The sequence below is a fragment of the Charadrius vociferus genome, unplaced genomic scaffold (genome assembly GCF_000708025.1).
Source record: "Charadrius vociferus isolate BGI_N301 unplaced genomic scaffold, ASM70802v2 scaffold163, whole genome shotgun sequence".
NCBI classification, from domain to species: domain Eukaryota; kingdom Metazoa; phylum Chordata; class Aves; order Charadriiformes; family Charadriidae; genus Charadrius; species Charadrius vociferus.
This window is the reverse complement of record NW_009648332.1, coordinates 14,535,216-14,559,272: the sequence shown is the minus strand read 5'-3', so window position 1 is coordinate 14,559,272 and position 24,057 is coordinate 14,535,216. Positions and strand designations below refer to the sequence as shown.

Sequence of the window (24,057 nt, the reverse complement as noted above, 5' to 3'; positions counted from 1 at the left end):
CGCGCCGTGTGAGCCCGGGTCGTGCGGGGCGGCTGCTCCGCGGGCCTCAGGTGGCGGAGGTACTCGCCTCTGTGCAGCCATATCCGGCCCTTACAGACTTTGTTTTCTGCCTGTGATTATGGCGAATAATTACAATCCCTGGATAAGATCTTATTCTCCTTAGCTCTGCTGTAAACTCAGTTAAATAGCCGAGAGTCCCCAAAAGTGCACTCCATGTTCACCAGTAGTACCGGGAAGCATAACTTGTCTCACTGCTTTGCCTGAGCGTGTAGTTGTGTAACAAAAGTGATTGCACAGAATAGAAAATTATAAATAAATACACTTGATTCTGGTCTGTGCTGTAGCCACTGACCAACAGTGAGCAGGAGGAGAAAAAGAGACCATACACTGGAATTCCGTTTTGCTGTTGTTTCAAGTGCTGGGGTTTTACTGAAACCAATGCAGTTGCATGTTTGTAAATAAAAGAATTTAACATTTTTTGTCTTTTATCCATTTGGTCGTTATTTCTTTTAAGATTTAAAAAATTGCTCTTTATTAAAGACTCCTGCATTTGATAATGCGTATATCTCTTGTTCACTAGAATAAGAACTATAATACTCTTGTTCATTGCATACTTCATGTAGAGATATCTAACTGCACCCCTTGGTAAATAACAACCAAGCCTGGGGTTGCCAAAGTTCCCAGGGCAATGTTGTCCCTTGGCTATTACCTTATAATAAGCTACACTTAGGTTAACAAAAACACTAGAAGCAGAAACAGGTTCCACCACTTTTGCTCACTTGTGTAGCCTCCTATTACACAGTTTAGAAGAAGAGTGCAGAAAGAGAGTGGCTGAGCTGTTCTGGTGGTTTTGGGGGAGTTTGTCTTGGGGCGTGTGGGGTTTTTTTTCCAACAGTTGTTCTAATTTGCACTTTCTGTTAAGAGTGCTAATAAGCCAGTGCATCAGCTTGAGATTTAGCTAAGTACGCCGACTTTCAGTTATTTCAGTTATGGGTGACAGCATTTAAAAGCAGATTATAACAAACATGAATTAAATGAGGGATAATGACAAAATAATGCAAGCCAAATTCTGTTCTTTCTTTTATCCCTGTAATCTTACAGAAGTTGGAAGGGCAGCGTAAACATTCATGAGCGCAGGCGTGTCCCAGTGCTAATGACAGGCAGCGTCATTCTAAATGAACCTCTTGGGACAATCTTACCTACAGTCATTTCTGAATACTCTATTGAACCATTAAATACTTTTTCAAATTAATACTGGCGAAATACCTTGTTTGTGTCTGTTACAGGTTGCATATTTAGCTCTGCTGCCTCCTGGCCAGCTCAGGGTTTCAGCTGACCTCCTGGGCCTCCCTGCCTTGGAGCTGTTGTCCTGTGGAACGCCAATCATCACCGTTTCTGTACGGCTCCCGTTATTGGCATTCCTCTGTCAGTCACATCCATACTGCCCTTCTCCCCATCACGTAGGTCGCATTCATACACAGTGAGAAATCCGTTTCATTATATCTTCGGATCTAGACCCTGTCTAGCTGTGGTTTCTTTCCCTGCAATATCTCAATTGATCTTGGTTCCAACACCTAAAATCATTTTCATTTAGACCCGGGTCATTTATCTACCTTGATCACTTGTTCCTCTCCATTTCCTCCTGTCCTATTGATCCAAACGTGTTGTGCTGGCTCGTGCTGTCTTTCCAGTGATTCTGGTTCTCCATCATGTCAAATTTACATTTATTTGTTCTCACGAGCATAACTGCACTTGTAGTATAATCCAATATTGTCTCTTATTTTATTGTCCTACTCTTTTAGTCTGCCAGAAATGTCAGCCTTGATGCTTGCCTTCATTTATCTCTCTAAAAAAGGCTTTTTACCTTCTTGCTTCTAAGAAGGAAGTTAAGTCAAATTGGCTATGACTCTCCTCATATGAATATCATCTCAAAAGTTACCTCTTCGTCAATGTCTTTCTTCATGTACAGCCTCACAGGGCAGTGACAGATTATCCATACCATTTCCACTATGTTTCCTCAGTACTTGCTTCAGTATCTCTAGCTTATTTTTGCTTTATTCAGAATGAATGTAAATAGGTAAAGGCACAGCTTCTGCTCTGCTTCTGCACAGCTTCTGTACCTTTGCTACAGCACAAGAGTCTCCTTTTCTGTTGGCTTGGGTTAGCAGAAATCCCTTCTTCACTGTTGGGGCAGAGAAGGCTCCATCTGCTCATTCAACACTCGGCTTCCAGTTCTAACAACGCACCAAGGTAGGAGCTTCTCAGAAGGAAAGAGAAGAAACTCCACCAACTGAATATGACAAACAAAGCAGCCTGTCTAATGCTCTGCAAACCAAACTGCTGCACTGTCTTCTTCCTGTGGCTTTACCTCCAGGTTGGATCTGAAGGATGAGAAGCCACATGACAAGCCAGGCCCATGCAGAGCGTTCCTTACGGCTGACAAGCAATTGCCAAAGCCCACCCTGGGGAGCTCACCAAGAAGGGATCCGAACATTGCTGCGCAATTGCATCCACTGCTGCTTGAATCTGTAGCTGAATCTCACTTTTTGTATCTGCTGACAGATCTAAAAGAATCCGTGCTGGCACTACAGCACATCTATTCACCACTCCTGGGTCACTTAAACTAGTAGAAGTCTCCCTGTGTTTGTACTGTCCTCCAGCCTTGGAAAAACGATAAGCAAGATCCAGGAAGATAACTGATGGACATATCCAGCACAGGCAGAGGTAGGAGATCCTTACTTACATCCCCCTGCTGCCGAGAACATCGGCTCATAGATTAGAAACTTAGCATCAGAAATCAGAAACTACTTAGAAATGAGCAAATAAAGGTGGTTATTGCCCTGGCGGTATTAAATATATATATACCTTTACACACATATACAAAATTACATTTTAATGATAGTATAGACTGTTAAATGCATTATTTGGTCTTCATTAGCCTAAATGCCACATGCTTTCCAACTTTTAATTCCTCTTTTTGTTAGGCAATATGATTCTATGGCAATTTTTTCTCTCTTTAGCACCAGGTTGAGACATGCTATTGTGCCCTTTAGGAATACTGTCAAATTCAATCATTCAGGACTCACGAGTCTTGCACTAACATGAAGAGATTGATTTGAGAACCATGGGACTAAAGTCCTTTTTTCTGTTTTTCATTTTCTATTTCCATTCCTCAACCATTTTACAGGAAAGCTGAGATTGCCAGCTTTGCTCTCACATGCAAATGAGTACTTCCTGATGCTATGCAGAATAATGTGCTTGGATGTGGCAGTGACCATCTCTGCCAGTATTTTCTGATCGGTTATATCTGAAATGTCAAGAATTATTGTGGTGTCAGAAAACATACCAGAATAAAGCAGCCTCTACAGCCTATTTAAAGGGAGTTAAAAATAGCTATAAAAATGACCTCGGGCAAAGATGCAGAGGAATTCTTGACCTTTTATAAACTGGGTCTCATTCAAACAAAATATGTTTTAATAAAATCAGTGGAAGACATATGCCTTAGAATAAGGAATGTGGGCTCTCCTGCGCAATGGAAAAGTTTGAAAAGGACTTCTGTGTCAGCTGATGAGATTGCTGTAGCAAAAGGGTTCACACAAACCTTGACTTACAGACAGAGTGCAGATGTTAATGGTGGCAATTTTAACCTGTATGTGCAAATTGCTGAGGGTGATTAAGGCACAGTGCGCATGGTTCTGATGCGCACATCACAAGATGGATACTGAAAAAATGAACTGAGTATACACAGGAGCTACAGAATGATCTGAAGTCAGAGAAAATGCCATGTAATTGAAGAACTAAAAATCTTAACCTATCCACTGGGTCAAAAAGACTGAAAGGTGAGTTGATAACAATGTATGCACAAGAAAAATTACTGAATATAAGGGCCACTTGAACCTACCGAAGAGTGAAATAAGATGGAATAATGCCTAGTAGCTGGAAGCAAGCAAATTAAAATAGTGTAGTTTTCAGTACCTAATTCAGCACCACTGACAATACATAATCCTTGGAATAAGCAGTTAAGGGCTGTGGTTGATTCCTTGGCTCTTGACGTCTTCAGACTGAGACTCGTTGCCTTCCTGGGAAGCGCAGGCGAGCCAAACACAGGCTGCGTTCTGTTAGAGTACAGCAGGCTCACTTCAGGGTTAAATACAGTTGCCTATAATTTACAGGAGATCAGACTATACGCTACCATAGTCCCTCTTTTCTAGACTTCATAAATAAATTTCTATAAAAACTATCCAAAACCTCTATAAATAATTCTTTTTCTCCTGCCACCCCAGGCGTAGCTTTCCTTTGCATGTATGCCTTTTCCGCATTTGACTAGCCCATCCCGCTTGCGCAGCGCTGCGGCCAGAAAAATATCACAGACAGGTTAACGGGGAGATGATGGCACCCACTTCTTCTGCCAGCTGTGGAGATTGCTCAGCGTCTCTCAGAGGAGTTTCTTAAGCAGCATCCCTGGCCCATGCCGTTATTTGCCCTCTAGGAGAACGTGCTTCATCCAGCTCAGCGCTCTCTAACCAAATCCAGACCTTCCACGCTCTGCTACTGCAGTTGCGGGCTCGGCTTGTCAAACGCGGCTCAGCAAATGATTGAGACTACAGCCAAAAGCAAAGCAAGATAGCCGCTCTGAGGTTGTGCTTCAGAGACCTTTTCAGCCTTCAGACAAAATTAAAATAGACAAAAATCAAAGCTTTCCTCAGCAGCAACAATCTATTTAAAGTCGCTGAAATGTTCTTATATTTGCTGCAGCTTTGGGGATTGCTTACAGCCGAACAGGAATACTGGGCTTGACCAAACTGGTACCCGTGTAACTGAGGGGAAAACTGGCATCTTACGGGTATGAGCCGAGGGCTTTCCCTTTCCCCGGGTTGTATATTGTCCTTACCGGCGGTGTCTGTTTGAACGTAGAGTTACAATTGTCTTTGTTGTTCTCTGTATTTTACCGACATACAAGGGTTTTCTCATGGTTAAATAAGAGATTCTGTTCTCCTAATAGAAATGTAGATAACGCTGTGCTTTTGCTCCACGATCTGACACAAGGCTGAATCTGGTAACCTCACTTACTGAATAATTGTGTTGTCTTTGGGAATACTCACACATGTAAAATGAGCAGGACTTGGCCCTTTGGTCATATTTTTGTAATAAAAGATAAAATGAGATTTTTAGGAAACTGCAACTTATGACCATAATATTTATGAGGCTGTCAGGACTGCACTGTAAAAATTCATATTATTTAATTCTTCACTCTGACACTAAAGCATCATTTCATTTATATGCAAATAAGAATATACTCTACTGCTGTTTCTTCACTGAAGAAGCTGTTTGAATTATTCACATTTTATTAATAAAGCTTCATAAATAAGTATTTTTTCTACTCAATTGGTAGCGGCCAGGGGAGAGAATCTATTTATCAGACTTTGTTATTATCAGCTTCATAACAAAATATGAAGATTTATGGAGGACATAATTAGACGTTATGTGATTGTAACGGAAACATTGGGTCATCCAGATGAAATGCTCTTTTCTTTATGCATTTCTCCTTGGTATAGGCACTTTCTGGAAAATGCGCTGAACCCATCCCCATCGCTAAGTTCCAAGAACTGCCTGTGAAAGGAATAGAGCAATTTAATAGCTTTTTTTTTTGATCATACACACTGAAATAATTTTGGATAATGAAAAGATGCCTAAGGAAGACTATAAGGAATGCCAGGAAGAATTCCACAGGGAAAATGCTGTGCGTCCTCTGGGCAGAGGTGCTGCTCTGCAGACACGGGATTAACTGTGCGTATGGCAGAAAAACCACAGCCTGTAAACCGTCATTTAAGTGTCCGGCATTTAACGTTCCCTTCAGGTACAGATCATAGTCAGAGGACTCCCGTAGTGAGGTCAGTTCTGCCCGTGCTGTGGATGAGGCTGCTGAGTCCAGGCACTGAGCGCTGGTTTGGGACAGCCAGGGCTGCAACCTCCTGATGGGTTTAGGCAGAACAGGGATGTGCCGATGCTCTGCTTAGCCAAAACAGAGTGACAGAGCACTGGAACAGGCTGCTCAGAGATGTTGTGGAATCTCCTTTCTGGAGATATTCAAAACCTGCCTGGATGCTGTCCTGTCCAACCTGCTGTAGGTGAACCTGCTCGGGCAGGGGGGTTGGACTAGATGATCTCTGAAGGTCCCTTCCAACCACGACCATTCTGTGATTCTGTGAAAACATGAGCTTCTTCAGGTGTGCAGCATGGGCACTTTAGGGACCCAGGTATTTTCTTCAGCAAAATCACAGCACGATATAGAGACTAAAGTGGCTAAAGGAAGTTTCTGTAAATTGCTTTGCCTGAGTTAGGTCCACACACTGCAGTTAAAATAGGCACTTTTTGAAATACTGGCACTGAATTCTCCCTGTGGAGTTGAAGTGTGAGACACAGAGCAATACAGTCATGAGATGTCCCGTGCTATTGCACAATAGCACCTGGGTGCCTATAGATAACTTAAACCCATGAAAATTGAAGGGGAAAAGGCTGGATGTGAAATACCTGCTGAGCATTACAGCTCAGCCCACGGGATTTCAGTACTGTATGCTGTAATCGAAGCAGAGTTTTAATCCCACCCACAGCACCTCTGAAATTCACCGCAGCAAAACTCCTGTAAATTAGAAGTAGTCGAGTACATTTAGGCTGCCTGGGCTTGGGCAGAGAGCTGAAGATGTTTTGTGGGAAAAGTTGCTGGCTTGTATTTTGCCATTGCCCATTGGATACGGACTGATTTTAGCATTTCTCTGGAAGCAAGACCATGGAGCATGTCTTGTGGAAGTTCTCAACATCTCAAAATAATCAAGACTTAGAAATTAGCCTGTAATTGTATACATGTCTGTTCTTGAACCATTTTTTTGCATGTGAAATAAGGAGCTGTGAGATGCTATATTGGACTTAATCTGACCAAGCTCGTAAGTGTGTACATAACTTTAAACACATGTGTAACCTTCTTGAAGGCACCGAACTGGGTTTTGCGCTGCTGTTAGCAGCCTGTGCTAGCTAGACAGGCCCCTGCGTGTTCAGAAGGGCGGCCGGGAGCAGACCTCAATAACAGCTTGCAGCTACTTTGAAGGATCACGATTTGGTTGACAGAATCAGGACAGCAAAGGATGTTCCAAAAATTTTCAACTTTGTATAGTCATTATGGACAAAGATGCATACCTAATGCTGGTCAGAGCAAAAGTTAATCATGTGCGTTAATTCTGTAATAATTTATACATGATCAGGTATTTAGAATTACAAAATTCCTCAAAAAAACCCCACTTTTTGTGCTAGCTTCTACAACCACAGATTTTCTTTTCATTCCTTTTGATAACCTTGAGTAAGTCCTAAAAGCATTACACCTGAAGGACTCACTGCATTAATTTTTGCAGAAGAATCAATATTGTAGCACTGTAACTTTCATTTCTGGAGTTTAATATATAAAAAAAAAGTCATTACAATAATTTTTTTCTGGAGACCCTTTAATCGTCTGCCTGTTGAATACAAGTAAAACTTTTACACAACAGTGGAATGCTGATATTCCTTTAACAGTATGCATTTGCTGCCTATTCACAGTATTATTCACAATTATTCACAATAAGCAGAGTCAAAACAGAAAGTAAAACAAGTATAAAGGTCTGTTTTGCTGGCATGTCTGTGACAGCATTGTAGCCAAAAATAACAAATTTTTAAGTCTACAGACATCTGATATGCCAAAAAATTTCTCTTTGAAAATAGACTGAAATTCTAACCTCTAGGACATTTTATGAAGCTTTATTTACAAAAATAGTGTAGTAAAAGGAGTAGAAAAAAATCTTGAAGCGCATGCTAATTTTGGTATGTTTGATCCCCCATGGCTGAAAATTGAAAACAAAATCAGCTTGTATATCATGTAGATAATGAAGTTCTAGACTATTTGCAATATTCTGGTAAGGCTAGAATTTAAAGTACAGATGAGTTCAGAAAATGTGCATGCAGTATTCTTCAATTACATAGCCGAACCTACTATTCAGTAAATACTGAATCTGGAGGCATGAGTTGTCACCCACACATCACATCATTTTATGGGCCTGAGTAGAAGGGATAAGTTGCTGATCCAAAAATTCATAAGCTGTTCCTTCCTCTCCACTCCTGGTAGAGGACAGATGCTAATTTTCACTACTGAAACGAATGGGAATTTTACTCCTAGCTCTGCAAAGGGAGGAAAACCAGGGATATTATTGTGATGATTTTTTTTTTTTTTTGGAAGTGGTTACATCCTTTCAGACTTGCCAGGGCTCTGAGGGAACTAATGGGCCTGATCAGCCCCACCTGGGGCCTCTCCCCACCCTGCCCCAGGGCCCTATTTCAGCCCAGATGGGGCCATCAGTCTATGTTCTTGTGATGCTGTAGTAGTGCTGGTCTCTAGCTCCTCACAGCCCTGCCTGGTCATGGGTTCAACCCATGGCTTGATGTTCTGACCCAGCCTTGGGCTGTCCCTGTGCCCAGGGAGGTGCCAGGTGGGTGCTGTGGGCTGTCCCTGCCTCCCCCTGCCATCTCAGCTCCATGGCTGGTGTGGTGGGATGAGCCCTGGCTGGTGAGGTCCCGTTCACCGGGAGGTCCCTCCCAACTGCCAGCACTAAGAGAGCTGCTGGTCCTTGATGTGCCCTGACAAGAATATTATTATAGCTGGATTTTTATTGAGGAAGAAATCGAGCACTCGTCATCTCGGTTCTCCATTACTTTGCTCCTCCGTTACGGAGACACCCTCCATGAAAGCCTTCCAGATGGGTAGGTCTTGACCTGTATGTTTCCAGCCTGGCAGCCCTCTTTGTGTGTAACTGTATGTACTCCTGGTTCAAACTCCCAGGTTCTTTGGCTAAAGGCACCAAATATAGAAATTTAAATCAGGCACCATATATCCTAGTCTAGGCAACTAAGTAACCTGATTTTTTAGGCTCTCCCAGCCCAGCAGTAAATCATAACAATTACTCAGTCCGGGTTGTGATATACTTGCAGCTTGCTTCTGTTGCCTTCAGTTTTTCCTTGGGGCGACAATACTAAAATCTGAGGAAAGCAATTAATTTCTTGCAATCTGCCCATACTGAAAGCAGTCATACCTCTAAGTCAGCTGTCTCCAATACTACTGTGGTGCCTACCAGCTACTGTAGGGATAATAGTTACTGAACTTGGATATATAACCTTTTGTTCTTGTTCTTTTTCTTTTTTCTTTTTTTTTCTTTCACTAAGAGGAGAGGATAACACGCCTTGGAAAGGCATTATTTAAAGCGTGTACTGGTACAGTGCAGAGCTTATTCTGTATTAAATTCTAAGGATGAATTCTCTCGTGAGTAGTTTGCTGTGACTTGACTGATTCATTTATTTTTAAAGAAAATTGTCTGACTTTTTTTTTTCTTTTCCCTTTTTTCTTTACTCTTAGCTACAGGTAACGAAATGAAAACTAGCTTCATTGTTATGATATGAAAAACTACAATGAGCTGACGCTCCTAATTACATGAAAAGGTGGTAACTTTTGTGAGCTGGTAGAGGAAAATATTGATGTTTACCATGGTTTTTGTCCCTTGGGAGAGGTGTAACACTGAGTCAGCGTACAGCAGAAGGCCCTTCTCAGGCTCTAGCACAGGGAGGACAGTGACATGATGGTGTGGGACGGCTGTCCTGTTTCTTCTACTCCTGGCATGGGAAAGCATGCTGTGTTTCTACTGTGACCCCTGGCAAATAAGTGGGAGCCGTGTTTTCCTTGTTATCAAGTTACATCTTCGGGTGTCTGAGACAAGCCCTCTTCAGATAGATGAGGAACGGTACCAAGCAGCACATATGGCTGCATCTGGAATAGGCAGGACAGTCCTCTAAAAATGAAAAATGAACTTTTTTTGAGCCCTCAAATGCTATAATTCTCTAACGTTCCTCTAAGCATAGAAACTAATCTAGAAAAATTTATTATGTCACATTGTCTTGCCTGTATCTGTTTGCCTGCTCTCTGCTGTGGTATGTTTTTGCAGGGTGTCATGTAGTGCATTAGTTTTTCCAAAAGTCCCACCACACAACACCATTTTTTGAGTTTGTGGATCTCTTTCATGTCCTTTGTGAGGAAATATTTCAGCACTGCAATTTGGTGTGGGCATGCTCCAAGTAGAGGGTTTGGCTGTGCACGAGCTTTCCAGGACAGAATTTTGATGACTACGTTCTGACTTTTATTTTTGTTCTTCACTCTGTGGTATGCAAACCACAGGACCATATGGCACAGCTAGAGAAATGTGCGAGCTGATTATGCAACTGCTTCCTATTATAGCTACAAAATATGGAAATGATGAGTTAAATGGATCAAAAATAAGGTCACTGTTCAAGAAAGTAGCAAGCCCCAAACACATACCTGTGACAACTGAAATATTGTTGTCCAACAGGTATTTATAAAATATTTAACATTAAGAAGGCACCTGAAAGTTAATTTAATTCACAAGTAACATGGGAAGGTACTCCAGTTCTTTTGGCTAACTGGAAATGGACTTGCTACGAGCATCCCTGACAGGGGAATGAGGGCGGTAACCGTGGCTGTTCATACTTCGTCCATAGCAGTTGTCAGCTACCTAGCAGCTAGCACATGTATTCCACAACCATGAGGTGCTGAGATGTTACTGGTTTTGGTACAAATGTGGTAGTAAACTGACATTTGTGCAGTCCATGGCACTCCTCAGATGTTGCTCACTGTCACAGCAATCTCTTTTATTCTCTCTTTTGCTACAAATTTCAGCTAACGGACAAAATAAAAGGAGTCACTCAGAAATGGGCATTATCATAAGTTTGAAAACAAATGGGACAGCAGTGGGAGTGGATGGAAGGATTGAGAAAAGCGAGGGTTTTTTGGCCAGCAGAAGCAGCTTAGGAGCAGTTTAATAAACAATGCTGGCAAAACTGTAACAGAGGACAGAGTAGAGACTGGCGCTAATCGGGGGGTGGGGGGGAAACTCAGAGGAACATTCCAGCTTTAATTTGGAGTTGCTGGGGAAAGCTGAGAAGTCTTCATGTTTGTCCTAGTTACAAGGATCTTTAAGCTGTTGTGGAAGCGTACAACTTAGCAGGGTGTCTTCCTTCAGAGATTTACGAGTGAGGGAAAAGAAATAAGGCAACTGTAATGGTAATGCCCCCCTCCCCTATGAACGCTGCCTTTCATGCCAGAAGAAAGGCTGCGAGGTTACTCCATCACAATCCCCATTATATTCAATATTCTTGTAGCCACAGGCTTTGTGTCCTAACCATTCTCTCTCGGCTCTGAAAACCCAATTTCCTCTTGTTTTTATCCAAAATACACTCTTTGGACACAGTTAGGGGTATTCTGTGTTGTAGATGGCCTTTTTATCCCTGGGCACTCTCGCATAGCAATGACCAATGGGACCTTAGTCTCCACTGACTTTATCTGCATTTGCATATACACGATGCAAACAAAGCTGTATGTAACACAGTCTTACTTGATAGCATTTGGTACCCACGCAGCTCTGATGAAAGTTACTTCCTAAGGAGAGGGGGAATGCAAAGTCAAGTCTTTAGATGAAAAGGTAGTCTGGAGAAAATCCATGGAGGAAAACAAGGAGAGACATTTTGAACAGATCCCCAAATCAATGAAGAGCTGGTAGGGATAGCTGAAGATTGAAAATGGTCTATTTTTATATTAAAATTTGCCTCAAGTGGATTAATTTTAATGTTTCTGCTGGATGCTTATGTTGAGAACCATTAAGGTCATAATACAAGCATTTCAAATTAGGAAAGCAAATAGCTTCAATGATAGCTTTAAATAATCAGTTTTCTTAATGGGAGATTTCAGTGAGGATGAAATTATGGTAGAAAAATAGATGGCTAAAGCAATGAGAGCAGTAATAAGCAGCCACAGGAGATACAGGGAGAGGAAGAAAGCCAGGGTCAAGGATGAAGTCAGCATCACAGACAACAGAGACAATCATTAGGTCAGAACAGAGCAAAACAAAAGAAGAGAATGAGAAGTGCATGTATAATATATGTGATAGGCAGGGCCAAATTCTGCCTGAGCTTACATCAGTACCACTTCATTGGCTGAATCCTCTTAACACAATGTCACTTTCAATATGGCCTAACAACATACATGCAGGCTTTTATTTAAGTCAAGGCACAGGGCTAAATTTTCCACTCTCTTATGCCGTTTCTAAGCAGTTGTAACTTCTCTGTTCCACTGTTGTTACTATTACAGTCCTTTAGATACTGCTGAATTTCTTCTCCTGTGTCTCTTCTATGAGTAAATATTTACCTGCTTCACATTTGTGTTCTGCTTTAGCAAGATTAAATTCTTCAAATTAAAAGATCGTTTTAGGAAAGCGTGATACTGTACACTATCGCTTGAACAGTATACTATTTTATGCGCATTTTAAAACTACAAGTTCTGTGTAGATTCTACCCATCAACACTCATTTTAAAATACTTCGGGTTTTTTACAGTGTTAGTAGTCACATTTTCCATATTTTGGCATCAGTGGTGTAAAAAGGAGTAACAAGAGGAGAATCCAGCTCCCAGAATCAATAAGCAGGAAAACTGACTTTGCTTGAAACGTTTTTCTTACCGTATCTTTTATACTTGTAGGATTTATATTCTTTTCAAAGTTGTCGCTGATGTAAGAACAGGTTTTGTTGTGGTTTTTTTTTTTAATCTAACATCTGGTTTTGCATACAAGTGAAACTGTGGCCACTTAACTGCTATTGTAGTTTATGGGGGTGTGTGCACCCAAGGCTCTACTACTCTAAAACCAGAAGAAACTACAGGTATTTATGTTTTTAAACTCTAGCTCTTTTATTTCTGTTGTTTGGCAGAAAACCGCTACAGCTGATTTTTACAAACAGCCAAACAAAACCAGCAAGCCTTTCTAAGCTCACCCCTCCCACAATGAAGTGACTGGTGTGGTTTCAGTCTTTGCCCCCACTCACGACCCACAGGAAACTTTGCCTTCAACTTCTACAGTTTAAAATAACAATTAAAAAAAAAAATCGTAAACCTCTAAAAGCTGCCAACTCCCCACCCCAAAACTCCAGGCTTTAGCTACTCTTATTTATGTATATTTTATCCTAGTTTAGCATTATATACAAACTGTATTTACTCCTTGTTTACATCAGTGTAGCAGAATTAACCCCTCAATTCACTGATTAAGGAAGAGCAGCAGCAGTACCGTCTGGTGTTTTCCATGTGCCTACCACGCTTGCAGCTCTGAAGAGCTACCAACACAAGAACAAAGAACCGCAGTTGATAAGAAAACTGTTCCATACCCCCATACAGAAGAAGAAAGCAATACATACAAAGAAAACTGTGCTGTAGCCTGCACGGCAGCATCCCTGGCGGAGCTGTGCCGGGCTCCCGGGGGGCTGAGGGAAGCCGTTCAGAGCCCCCAGCAGACAGCAGTGCTGGGGCCCCCACACCAAAGCAGTCCGTCAAAGAGAAATTTTATACTGAAAGGAAAGTAATACATATATCACTTAAGGCATCTAGCTTAAAATATTAAAAAGGAGGACAGAACTATGGAAAGGGGGGTTCTTTTAGAAAATTGCCCGTGGACTGTATTTTAATGTTCTGAAGCTGTTCCCTCCAGCTATTTTATACAATACCCAGTTTTCTCGAGTTTCAGAAGTACTAATGATTCGATGGATGCAGAATCACAGAAAGCTCCTGAACTCAGCTTATGCTCCCCTCCACTGCCTTGAAGTCCTATTTCTAGCTAGTGTTTTAGAACCGTAGAGCGTTGCAAAGGGGCAAAAATCCCTCTGCAGTGTTAACTGTTGCCTTCTTTGAAAGGAGTTCATTTTAAAGCAGAGAAATTGGATGTATGTGATTGAAATATTTTGTCTCTTTTTCCTGAGAACTCGTAGATTATTAACCTAGAAGCTTGGTTTAATGCAACCGTTACAGTAATGAAATGCAGCATCTTTTGTGTTTAGTATCAGTTTTTTTCATATCTTTTCCAATAATTCGTGTGGGTTTTGATGTTTAAAATAGCAGTTACCTGAAATGTTATGAATATCCAATAGAAATTCAATAGGTAGCAAGCCTCTCTCCCCAATTTAATATGAGGATAGTGCTTTTTTTAATCCTTTCCAAACGCATGGCCAACAGTTCTTGGTATAATGTTAAAATATAATATAAAAATACCATTTCATGCAGATTTCAACTACATGTTCAAATTTCACATACATGTTGCATACAGTCTAGCTACATAAATCATCATGGTAAAGATGGCTTGTTTTTATGACAGCAGCAAATAACATTGCCAAGATTTCCACTATTAAAATAAAACTAGGAAAATGTAGATAATGCAAAAATATAGCTGAAATAAAAAAAAAGAAATTCTGCACGTGCAAAATCTCATTTGAATGCCTTTTTCTACAAGACTGTTCTGAATGAATTAGAAATTACTGAAACATTATTGAATCATAGCCATGTTCTGCTGAAATTTCACCATCATCAGAATATTCAACTCGGAAATACCACCTTTGCCCAAGGTTTTGATGGAAAGTCTCAAAACAATTGGATAGTGATCATGGCATTTTACTAGCTTTTACTTATCTGTCCTCTGTTAGCAATGAAAGCTGTCCTCTTGGTCTGGAGAGTAGACCTGATTCTGTCCTGCTCCACCACGTCATCTGAAATGGTCTTCAACAGAAATATGGTCATTATAACAAATTAAAGCACAGTCTTATTAAAGCAAATTTCTCAAGCACCACTTTGCATCTGTACCAAACTTTCCGAGTGTAAAGACAAAGCCAACCAAACTGCCTAGCACTAGTGTCACATATCTTAAAATCTTACCCTTCTCCTACTGTGTTGATAATGCCTGTGGGCTTCCCGGAAATCAACAAATGTACACAGCGCATACCCCATGAGCTAATGACAAAACAGAAAGTCTCTGTGAAAGACCACTGCAAATTCCCTCAGTTTTTGTGAAACAGATGACAAGAAGCAGTAGTAATGACTGTATCATAAAAGCTTGGAATATATTTGGGGAAATAAGAATTTACTTTTGAAACATGAAATACTTCTGAGTAAATGGGACCAGATCTTCCTTTGGGAACTGACCAATGTGGGTGCTGTCAAACCCGGAGAGACAGGATCCAGGCGCCCTTTCCAGGAGGCTCAGCCACTCTTGGAGCCCTTCCCTATCCTTCTTCCTCTTTTTCTTTGCTGAGTAAAGCTCCTCCACCGAGCTGATGTCCACTGTTTTGTTGCACAGTTGTTATTGTGGTGATAGATCTCAGCTCCATCACGATAACTGCCTTCAGTCTCTTTGCTCTCCTTCGGCATCTGGAAAGCAGTGGTTAGACCCATGGAGCAGAGCGCTCAGCTGCAGCGCTCTGACTGGCAACACAATAAATACATGCTCTAAAATTACATGGACACTGGACTTATGTCTTGACACTTTAGTGCATTTCTCTTGCTCACACCCTGTGTTTGGTTTTTTTTTAATTACTATTATTTCTACTGAATATTGTGAGTTTATCTAAGTTGATTCTAAAGTTCTGTAGATCTATATGCTGTACCTTGTGTGCTGATGATTAAGATTCTTCCCCATACGGATGTAGTAGCTGGGAGGAATAGCTTGGCACTGTGATTTTTTTGGTGTTTTTTTTAAAGGAGACTTATCCTAATGCTTTGTTTTCCCTGGTACTCCTGCTGTTGCCACTTCTATTGCCCAAGGAAATGTTTCTGCCTCAAATCCCTCTGCTTCCAAAGTCTATGCACAGACTGTGAATATAAGCCAAAGGTCACACTTCGGAGAAAACAAAAAAGGGTGGAGAGAAAAGGAAAAGTTACAGGTCTCAAAATGGGGGTGACTTGGTGAAATTTAATGTCTTTTTACATGCAGGAGCTGGTATTGGAGATTCTTATGGGCTCCTTGGTCTTACAACTGTCGCTTGGTAGAGCCTAAAGCCAAGAGAAAAACAAGAGCCAAAGCAAGGTGACAGGAGACAGATAACATTCTCTGCTATTCAGGTAGTATTTTAATTAGCTAAAAATATATGCAAAAAGAAATCTATCAGTGACTTCTCAAGAAACAAAATGACGTTTTCTTGTCACAAGCAATTTTATTTTTTTTCAGACTAGGTATTTTGTAGTCAGCTTATGAAGACCAAATGTTAAAGTCTTTTGCCTAGATGTTGCAATTCTAGCTTGTTTTACAGGAAAACACAGTGCTTAAATGAGTATGAAGAAGTAATGAAAGCTAATAAACACTTGAAGCCCACACTTTCTAACATTTCTCAATGCTGCAGCAACAGTTTAGGTTAAGCTGATATTAATTTTTTGTAAGTTAGTATGATTTGCAAAAGCCTTCTGTTAAGGTACAAATTTTTAATCTTTAGTTTCTTTCATACTAAATTAAACAGATTTAAAAGTTACATAAAATCTACTCCTGCAATTTAGCTTTATTAGAATGTGAAAAAAACTACATTTTCCACTTTTAAATATTGATTTGCTCTTTTGGCTCTCCTTGCAAATGTGATCCAAACATCACTGATGTCACTAGAAATACTTTGCTTGCTTATAGTGGGTATTTGGTTGGGTTCCTTTGCATGAATTAAATATTTGGACAAGAGCACACATGACTGTATTCTCTTGTAGCCTAGGGGAATGCAGTGATTTGGTTGGGGCGGGGAAGGTCTCCCAACTCTCATGTGATTTTCCTGAGCCATACAGTTGTGTTGGCACATGTGCATTCTTTCTACATAAAGTTTAATTATTCCATACCATTTCAAATGGTTTTACCATGAAAGAGCTGAGACAGGTCTGGCCCACAAAACCCAGTCATTGATTAATTGGAGTTTTGACTCAGAAGGTGGGAGATGTGGATTGAAATGACTTCATAAAAAGGGAAGGGATCTTGAGTGAGTGCTGTAACTATAATGCTGTTTGGAAAAATAAGAAGGGAGAACCCTACCATACTATGTAGTGACTTGCTAGATTCTATAAGTCCCCAAGTCTTGCCCAGAATTACATAGGAAGCCAAGTCTTTCAATTTTCCACAGGACATTTCAGTAGAAAACACATGCACCGTGTTCCAGCAGAAGACACACAAAACTGTCAGAGCATTATGGCATCCTGAGTTCTTCTGCAGATACAGCCTCAGTTCACTGACCATTCCATCTTTTCTTTGTGTTTGTAAATATATATGTCTTCTTCTGAATATCTTACAAAAAATTAGCTAAGTGTGCATGGTCTGAATTAACACATGAAAGGGTTGATTAGTGAATAGCTGGACTATGTATGCAAATTACAAAGTTTTCTTCATGGCTTTATATGAGAAGATGTTTTGAAAACTTTATCAACGTCAATGTGTCAGCCTGCATTTCTCTGTGAAATCTTGAAACTGCTCTTTCATCTATGTTGTAAACACATCAACAAGTATGTAGAATGTCTTGACTTTGAAACGCTGTCACCTACTTTCTGTATCGTTGTCAGTAGTCAGCTTGTTATAAAAGTGTTTCATATCTAACTCTGTTTCTTTTGGTAGTGTGTCAACATACTGCATTTTTCAACTGTGTTCCTTGCTGCCTCTTCCATTTTTATCAAAAATTCCGTGTGACAGAAGTTTTTCTCTTTCTTTGCAACATGTTGATATCTCAGGTTCTCCACTGTCACCAAAGCAGTTGTGCTACTTTGAGGATAAGTTGAGTCTGTGTAAACCATCTTCAGTGTTTTGTGCCAAAGCGCAGTGGGATTTTGAACTCTAATGTTTTTGCGATGGTGAGAAGTCCCCAGGCTTCAGTCATTGCCTTTACTTCTCAGTTTGGAAGTTTCCCAGAACACGTTCAATCTAATACAATGCCTACTCCTGACATGCTCTGCAATGTGGAGTCCACAGTTTGCTTGGAACAAACCCATCTGGTGATGGACAATTTCTTAAATGTGAGTGTACTCAGGCTTCCTATTCTGCTGCTTCTCACATAACTTTCTGTTTTGTTTTGGGTTTTGCTTTCAGAAGGTAACATGTCAGGAACTGGTACAATTGCCTCAAGTGCCCGACACTGAAAGCTAAGCATCTCTACAAGATATTGCATTGCAGAATGTAAGACACTCGTTATTTGCAAGTTTTGAATTATACGTGTTGCACAAGGATTTTCACTCCAAAAATACAACACTGCTGAAGCTTACAGAGGTACCAATTTGGTTAAATTGGAAAATTATTCTGTTCAAATGCCTTCAAGACTTGTGCAATAGATTGCCTAGATCTGCACATGAACGTCAGTGAACACAAAACTATGATTAAGTACTCAACAAAACAGACACTTTAATCATAGAATCATTTAGGTTGGAAAAGAGCTTTAAGATCATCGAGTCCATCTGTAAACCTAACACTGTCAAGTCCACCACTAAACCATGTCCCTACGCACCACGTCTACACATCTTTTAAATACCTCCAGGGATGGTGACTCCACCACTTCCCTGGGCAGCCTGTTCCAATGCTTGACAACCCTGTCAGTGAAGCAGTTTTTCCTAGTGTCCAATCTAAATCTCCCCTGGCACAACTTGAGGCCATTTCCTCTTGTCCTATTATTAGATACTTGTATTACTTTAGTGTGTACTATAATGTCAACATCTTGTTGCGTCTACAAGTACAGTTTCCTCACACCTTTCAAAGGCCCACAACATGTTAAGTTCCTAAATCAATATGGTCTGAGTGCTGTAAAACACAAACATTTTCCTGGTATCCAATATGGAGTCAGGAGGGCTGGCTTATGTCCCTTCCATGATCTGCAAGGATATGTAATACTTCTGCACTTGTATTCCCTATTGTTTATTACTTGCACTGCAATAATATCCTAAAGCTCTCCTCAGGTCTAGACCACACTTTGTTAGCTGTGTACAAGAGAGAGTTTTGCATTTAACCTTTTTATGATGAAATCAGTAAATATTATTATATTATCAAGCATCAAATTACTGAATTGAAAATCACAGGGTTCAAGGCAATGTCCTTCAAAATCATAAAAGTTAAAATAGATATGAATGAGAGAAAATACAAACTTTGAGGAATGCATGCTTTCTACCTTAATGTAAGGAGAATAAACTTCATTTCTGAAGAAAGATCACTGCATGAACTTCCCCCCCCTCCCCATCAGTATAGATCACACTCCTGATAACTAACATATCATAGAGAAACATTTTCTAGTTACGATATGTTTCAAAACCAGGTTGACATGAACCAGAGATCAAACAAAATCTGTATACACGGACCTACTTTGAAAAAGCTAAGGATCTGTAGGGTGTTCAGATCATATAGTCTGCAGAAATTTAATTGGCATATTGTTGCTGTTTAACTTAAAATGCATAGCATAGCTACAGTATGGAAGACTATTAGAAAAAACTGAGTAAGCGGGCTGTCATCCTAGGAAAGACTGTTTAAAATTATCAGAATTACCTCTAGAACACATATGTGTTTCAGCCCTGACTACATCAAGCCATTAATCATATTGGCTGGACCCCATTCACTTCACATGTGGATTGCATTGCTTCTTTAAACATGGTTTATGTGGCTGAGTTGCTTTATTCCACCTTAATCAACATAAGTTTAATAATTAGGATGGGACCAGGGAGGAAAGAAAGGAAGTGAAGAAGATGAGCTTTCCTAGAAATCTAGCATTTCAGAGAGGACAGTAGCTAAAATATTTGTTTTGTTTTTTTTTTTTTTTTCTGAAGACAATTGATGAAAAAAAAAAAAAACAACAACAAAAAAAAGCCAAACAAAACAAGAAAATAACTTCCCTTGAGTAAGAATCAGACATATACGTGTTAAATGGCCATAGTGTCATGCAAAGAATCAAGGTTTCTTACCTCTTGTCTGCTCCTCAAACCATTGTCTGCCAAAATAAAAAAACATTTCAACAGATATAAACTCTCTTGGTGAAAAAAAATGTTATATATAAAACAAAATATATTCTAAAAATTTGTCAGACACAGTTTCGAAACTCACGAATCTCCTTCTGTCCCTTGAGTGAGGACAAATACCTCAGTCATAAGAAGATTTCTGTATAAGCAACTTTTCCAAGATGAGAAACATCTCTTTTCCTGAGAATTAAATTTCCTGACTTATTCTGTGGACCTTTTCTTTCCATAGTGTGTTTTCTTGTTGGTTTAATGACCAGTAGCAAGTTAGCAAGCTTTCACTTAACTCAAAGTCACTGGTCTGCAAGTATTACTGAGGAATATTTGTAGAAGTGCGGATTTGGAAGATGAGCACTTTGGACATCTATTTAGTCAGTGATTCAGAGTGATACATGAAGACTACTATGAGTAAATTTTTTCAGAATTGCCAAAACCGTACATAAAATTAAGTTCATAAGCAGTGCATATTACTTCAAAACATGGACAGAAAAAGACTTGATTTTCTCCAGGGAACTAGTTTGATAAAATGATAAATAGGCTCACATTGCAACAAGAAAATATTATCACTTAAGTTCCCTGTTCCTGCACAAAGCTCACCGCAGAACTGGGACTACTCATAACATAACATGTTTATTAGAACTGTTTCTATTTTTTACAAATGAGAAAATTATTCTAGGAAAAATCTGTAGATTTTATAATACACTTATAAAAAGTAGAAATCTACACATGTATTACCTTTCAGGGGTTTCTGAATAATTTTTCTCAATTACAGCATTATAGTTTCCAATCCAAAGCAAGAAATTATGCTGACAGGAAATCTTGTCAACGTGCATGAGCCATCAGAGGATCTGGAATCCAGATGTTAGCCATTGCATAGCAGTAAAAATCATTGAGTCAGAGTAATTAAGAGCAAAAATCTAATAGAATAAGAGCATTTTGTTGTACCTTGTACTTCTGTTGAGATCTGACTTCAACAATAGCTCTAGCTTAAAACACATCCATTCCCTTCCTACTTTTAAAAAAGTATGTTGCTGGAACTGACCAGATTAAAGTAGCAGGGTTATTTTCCAAAGCAGTGGTTGCAAACGTAACTTTCAGGTTTAGTTGTCATTTATACAAAAGCAGACACCATGGGTGCTGTATCAATTGAGATGTTTTTTATGTTTTACTTTTAAGGCAAGCAGCAATGACTCGCCTCCTAGGAGGTAAGCTCCAAAGGAGCAAATATCACCACAGCACTAATCTCATTTTCTTTCCTTCTGCATGTTTCATTTTATCAACTGAACCTATGAGTCAAATATATAAAAACTGAAAAGTATCAGCTATGTGAACTGTAAAACCTATACTCAATATTATATTATCTCCTTTGTCTATGTGCAAAACTGCTAATGTCTCTAAATAGTATATGACATAAAATAACATGTTTGTACATGATGAGATTTGTTCAGGGTGGAGTTTTGAATGTGGAATCAGCTCATTTTGTTAATTTGAAGATGCTATTACTATACATAATGAAAATAATCCTTGGTGGTTAGTCTATGCCCGAGGGGTTCAGTGGGAGGAATTCATCTCTTAAAAGAAAAAAACACATGGTTAAGAATTTGAAAAAGGAAACAAAAAATATTTTACTTTAGCCACATAAAAATCAAAGTTCAAGAGCTAAACTTCCTGGGGAAGCATATGTTAGGAGCACAGCAAGAGCAGGCTGCTTGCCACAGCCCTGGGGAGCAGTGCCTTGTATCAGGTCTGGGAGATCCCCTCCGGCAGACATGCAGAGCAGTATTCCCAGGTCCCAGTGGGAGCTGCGTTTAGCTCTCTTAAGACCCAATCTTGCAAACACTTATGCACATGAGTAATTACAGCTGCCACGAATCAAGTTATTCACCTGGTTTAAGTTTTTGCAAGGGTGGTGCAAAGCAGGCCTGCATTTGAAAACACTAGCCAACAGGATAAAATGGAGGAAACTCCCTTTTTTTCATCTAAGCAACTTAGGTTTTGTTGTGTTTTTATTTCCCAATTTTGACTGGAAAAAGTTATCACTGCAAATATATATTTTTTTAAATTCTTGAGTCTTACAATTTCTTTAATAAATGAATCATTGCAATTTTCTCAAGCATATGGTAAAAATCACAGTTCAGGGGTCGCCAGTGATTTTTAAGACCGCCTAATACTTTATTGTGATTTCTGTTATGAGGTAGGGCACTTTTTAGAGACCAATGCTTTTGTCATGTTTCTGAAATTGTGGATTAAGCCAAACAAAGGAAACCAAGAGAAGACATGGGTGATTGTCAGCCCACTTATGTCTTGATACTTTTCTGCATTTAATTTGTTTGTAGCTGATTTATTCAGTTTGTAAGTTCTGGAGAAAACTGAACCTTCTAACAGCTTTGTATTTAGTATGAGTATTATTCTGTTATCATATGGATCACTGACCAATGTCTGGTGTTCGTGATTTTCTAGTTGTGTTGTTCCAGAACATGCAGGTTTATGACTTGGTATGTGATCTCCACGAGCTGGAAAGACACAAAACATATGGCAGATCAGATGTTAGGCTGGGGGAAAATCAAAAATTAAACTGTCTCAGAGCAGTTGAGAGACTGCTTTGCTATATATTTTATGTGATTTGTGTGTGTGTTGAGGGAGATGTCACCTAGGGAAGGGAATCGAAGAAAAAATAGCTTTAAAAAATGAACTGTTTGTATTATGGCTTTAAACTTTAAAGTCTGGTCAGCTAAAAGCAGATGTTGTGAACTAAGATGGAAACTTGCCTGAGGCCAGAATCGAAGAAGGCATTCTCTAATAGTAAGAAGTAAAAATGCTTTCTGGTTTCAGAATTTATTATAAGCACAAAATGAATGCTTATTGTATACTTACAAGCACATTTCCCCACTTGTATTCAAATTACTGAATAATATTGGTGGCTTCACAATTTAATCTCAGACAATAGGTTCATTAGCAATCCTGATTGTATTCTAAGCTCTTTATCGTAAAATCTTTTTGTTATTCTGTGCTGGCCAAGATCCTGTCATGTTGGAAGTAGGAATGAAGTGCTGCTCACCCTTGGCTGTTTGCCCAGTAATTAGATTGGGGAGGTGGATTAAAGCATCTAAACACGTGGTGTAAATTTTGGCATATAGAAATATGACACAGTTCTGATGTGAGACTTTTTAAGGTAAGAATAATAAAGGTAAGACCTCACATACACAGAATTGTGAAAATGAGCATAACCTTTACTACATGCTTCTAATTGACCTGGGCTTGCACAGTCTGAATGAACACACATTATGTAAACATACAATGTCTACGAATTTCAAATGGGAAGTTAAAAATTAATCAATATTTTCAGGAAAGAAAAACAAAAAAGTTGATTAAATAAAAATTATTTATGTTAAAATCAGTCAATATTTGAGAAAATCTTCTGTCTCCTTTTCATCTATTTATGTATGAGGGAATACATATTTACAGTAGCTGCCTCTATAGTATTTGTTGAATGGCACGAAGCTTTGAACCAGCTTAAAATTTAGTCTTTCTGAGACAGTTCTGCAATTTATTTTAAATTTACTAGTTCAAAAGGTATGCTCTAATGGCAAGTCCAGATTGTAAGTTGCAGTATTTCTGTGGGGAAAAAAAGTAGCAGCCTACTTCTGCGCTTTACAAATACTTTACGTGATACTGTTTCGATTCGTATTAATTGTTTGGGGCAGCTTTGTTGCTCTAGTTCAGCAGCTCTTGCTGAACTTTTTTTTCTTAAAAGACCTTCAGAAATCCACTAGAAATTACTTTAAGGATCGGTATTTTCAGTATATTTATTTCTTCCTGTGGGAATCCTTTTGACAACAGAGTGATATGGCATAGAAATGAGACACTTTTTCTAATTTATACCAGGGTAAAAGCGAGTAAGCACTTTTCAACAGAGAGAGTAATTCCCGATAAATCCATGTTTGGACAAGCTCTAAATCTGGCACCAGTGGAGTCCCTCCACATTCTTTTTTCCCCGTTTTAAGGAGGATTTAGCTCCTTCCTTTCCCGCTGGTTTCGGGATTTGTGAGTGTAGGTGGTTTGTCAGGGCCGGGCCGCGCCTCAGAGGACAGGGGACCGCGGCGGAGGGGGCCCGCCGCCCTCCATTTCGTGCCGGCGGGAACCCGGGCCCCCCGCCCCGGGGGA

General features: G+C 39.7%; 1 protein-coding gene across 1 annotated transcript in view; it reads left to right on the top strand.

Annotated features, from left to right (window-relative positions):
- The first annotated feature begins 17,754 nt into the window (after nt 1-17,754).
- HFM1 (HFM1, ATP-dependent DNA helicase homolog (S. cerevisiae)) overlaps nt 17,755-24,057 on the top strand; it is a 46,884-nt gene continuing 40,581 nt past the window's right edge. The window contains 2 exon segments of the mRNA XM_009884889.1: nt 17,755-17,919; nt 21,070-21,098. Of these exon segments, the coding sequence (XP_009883191.1) occupies nt 17,755-17,919; nt 21,070-21,098 (194 nt within the window).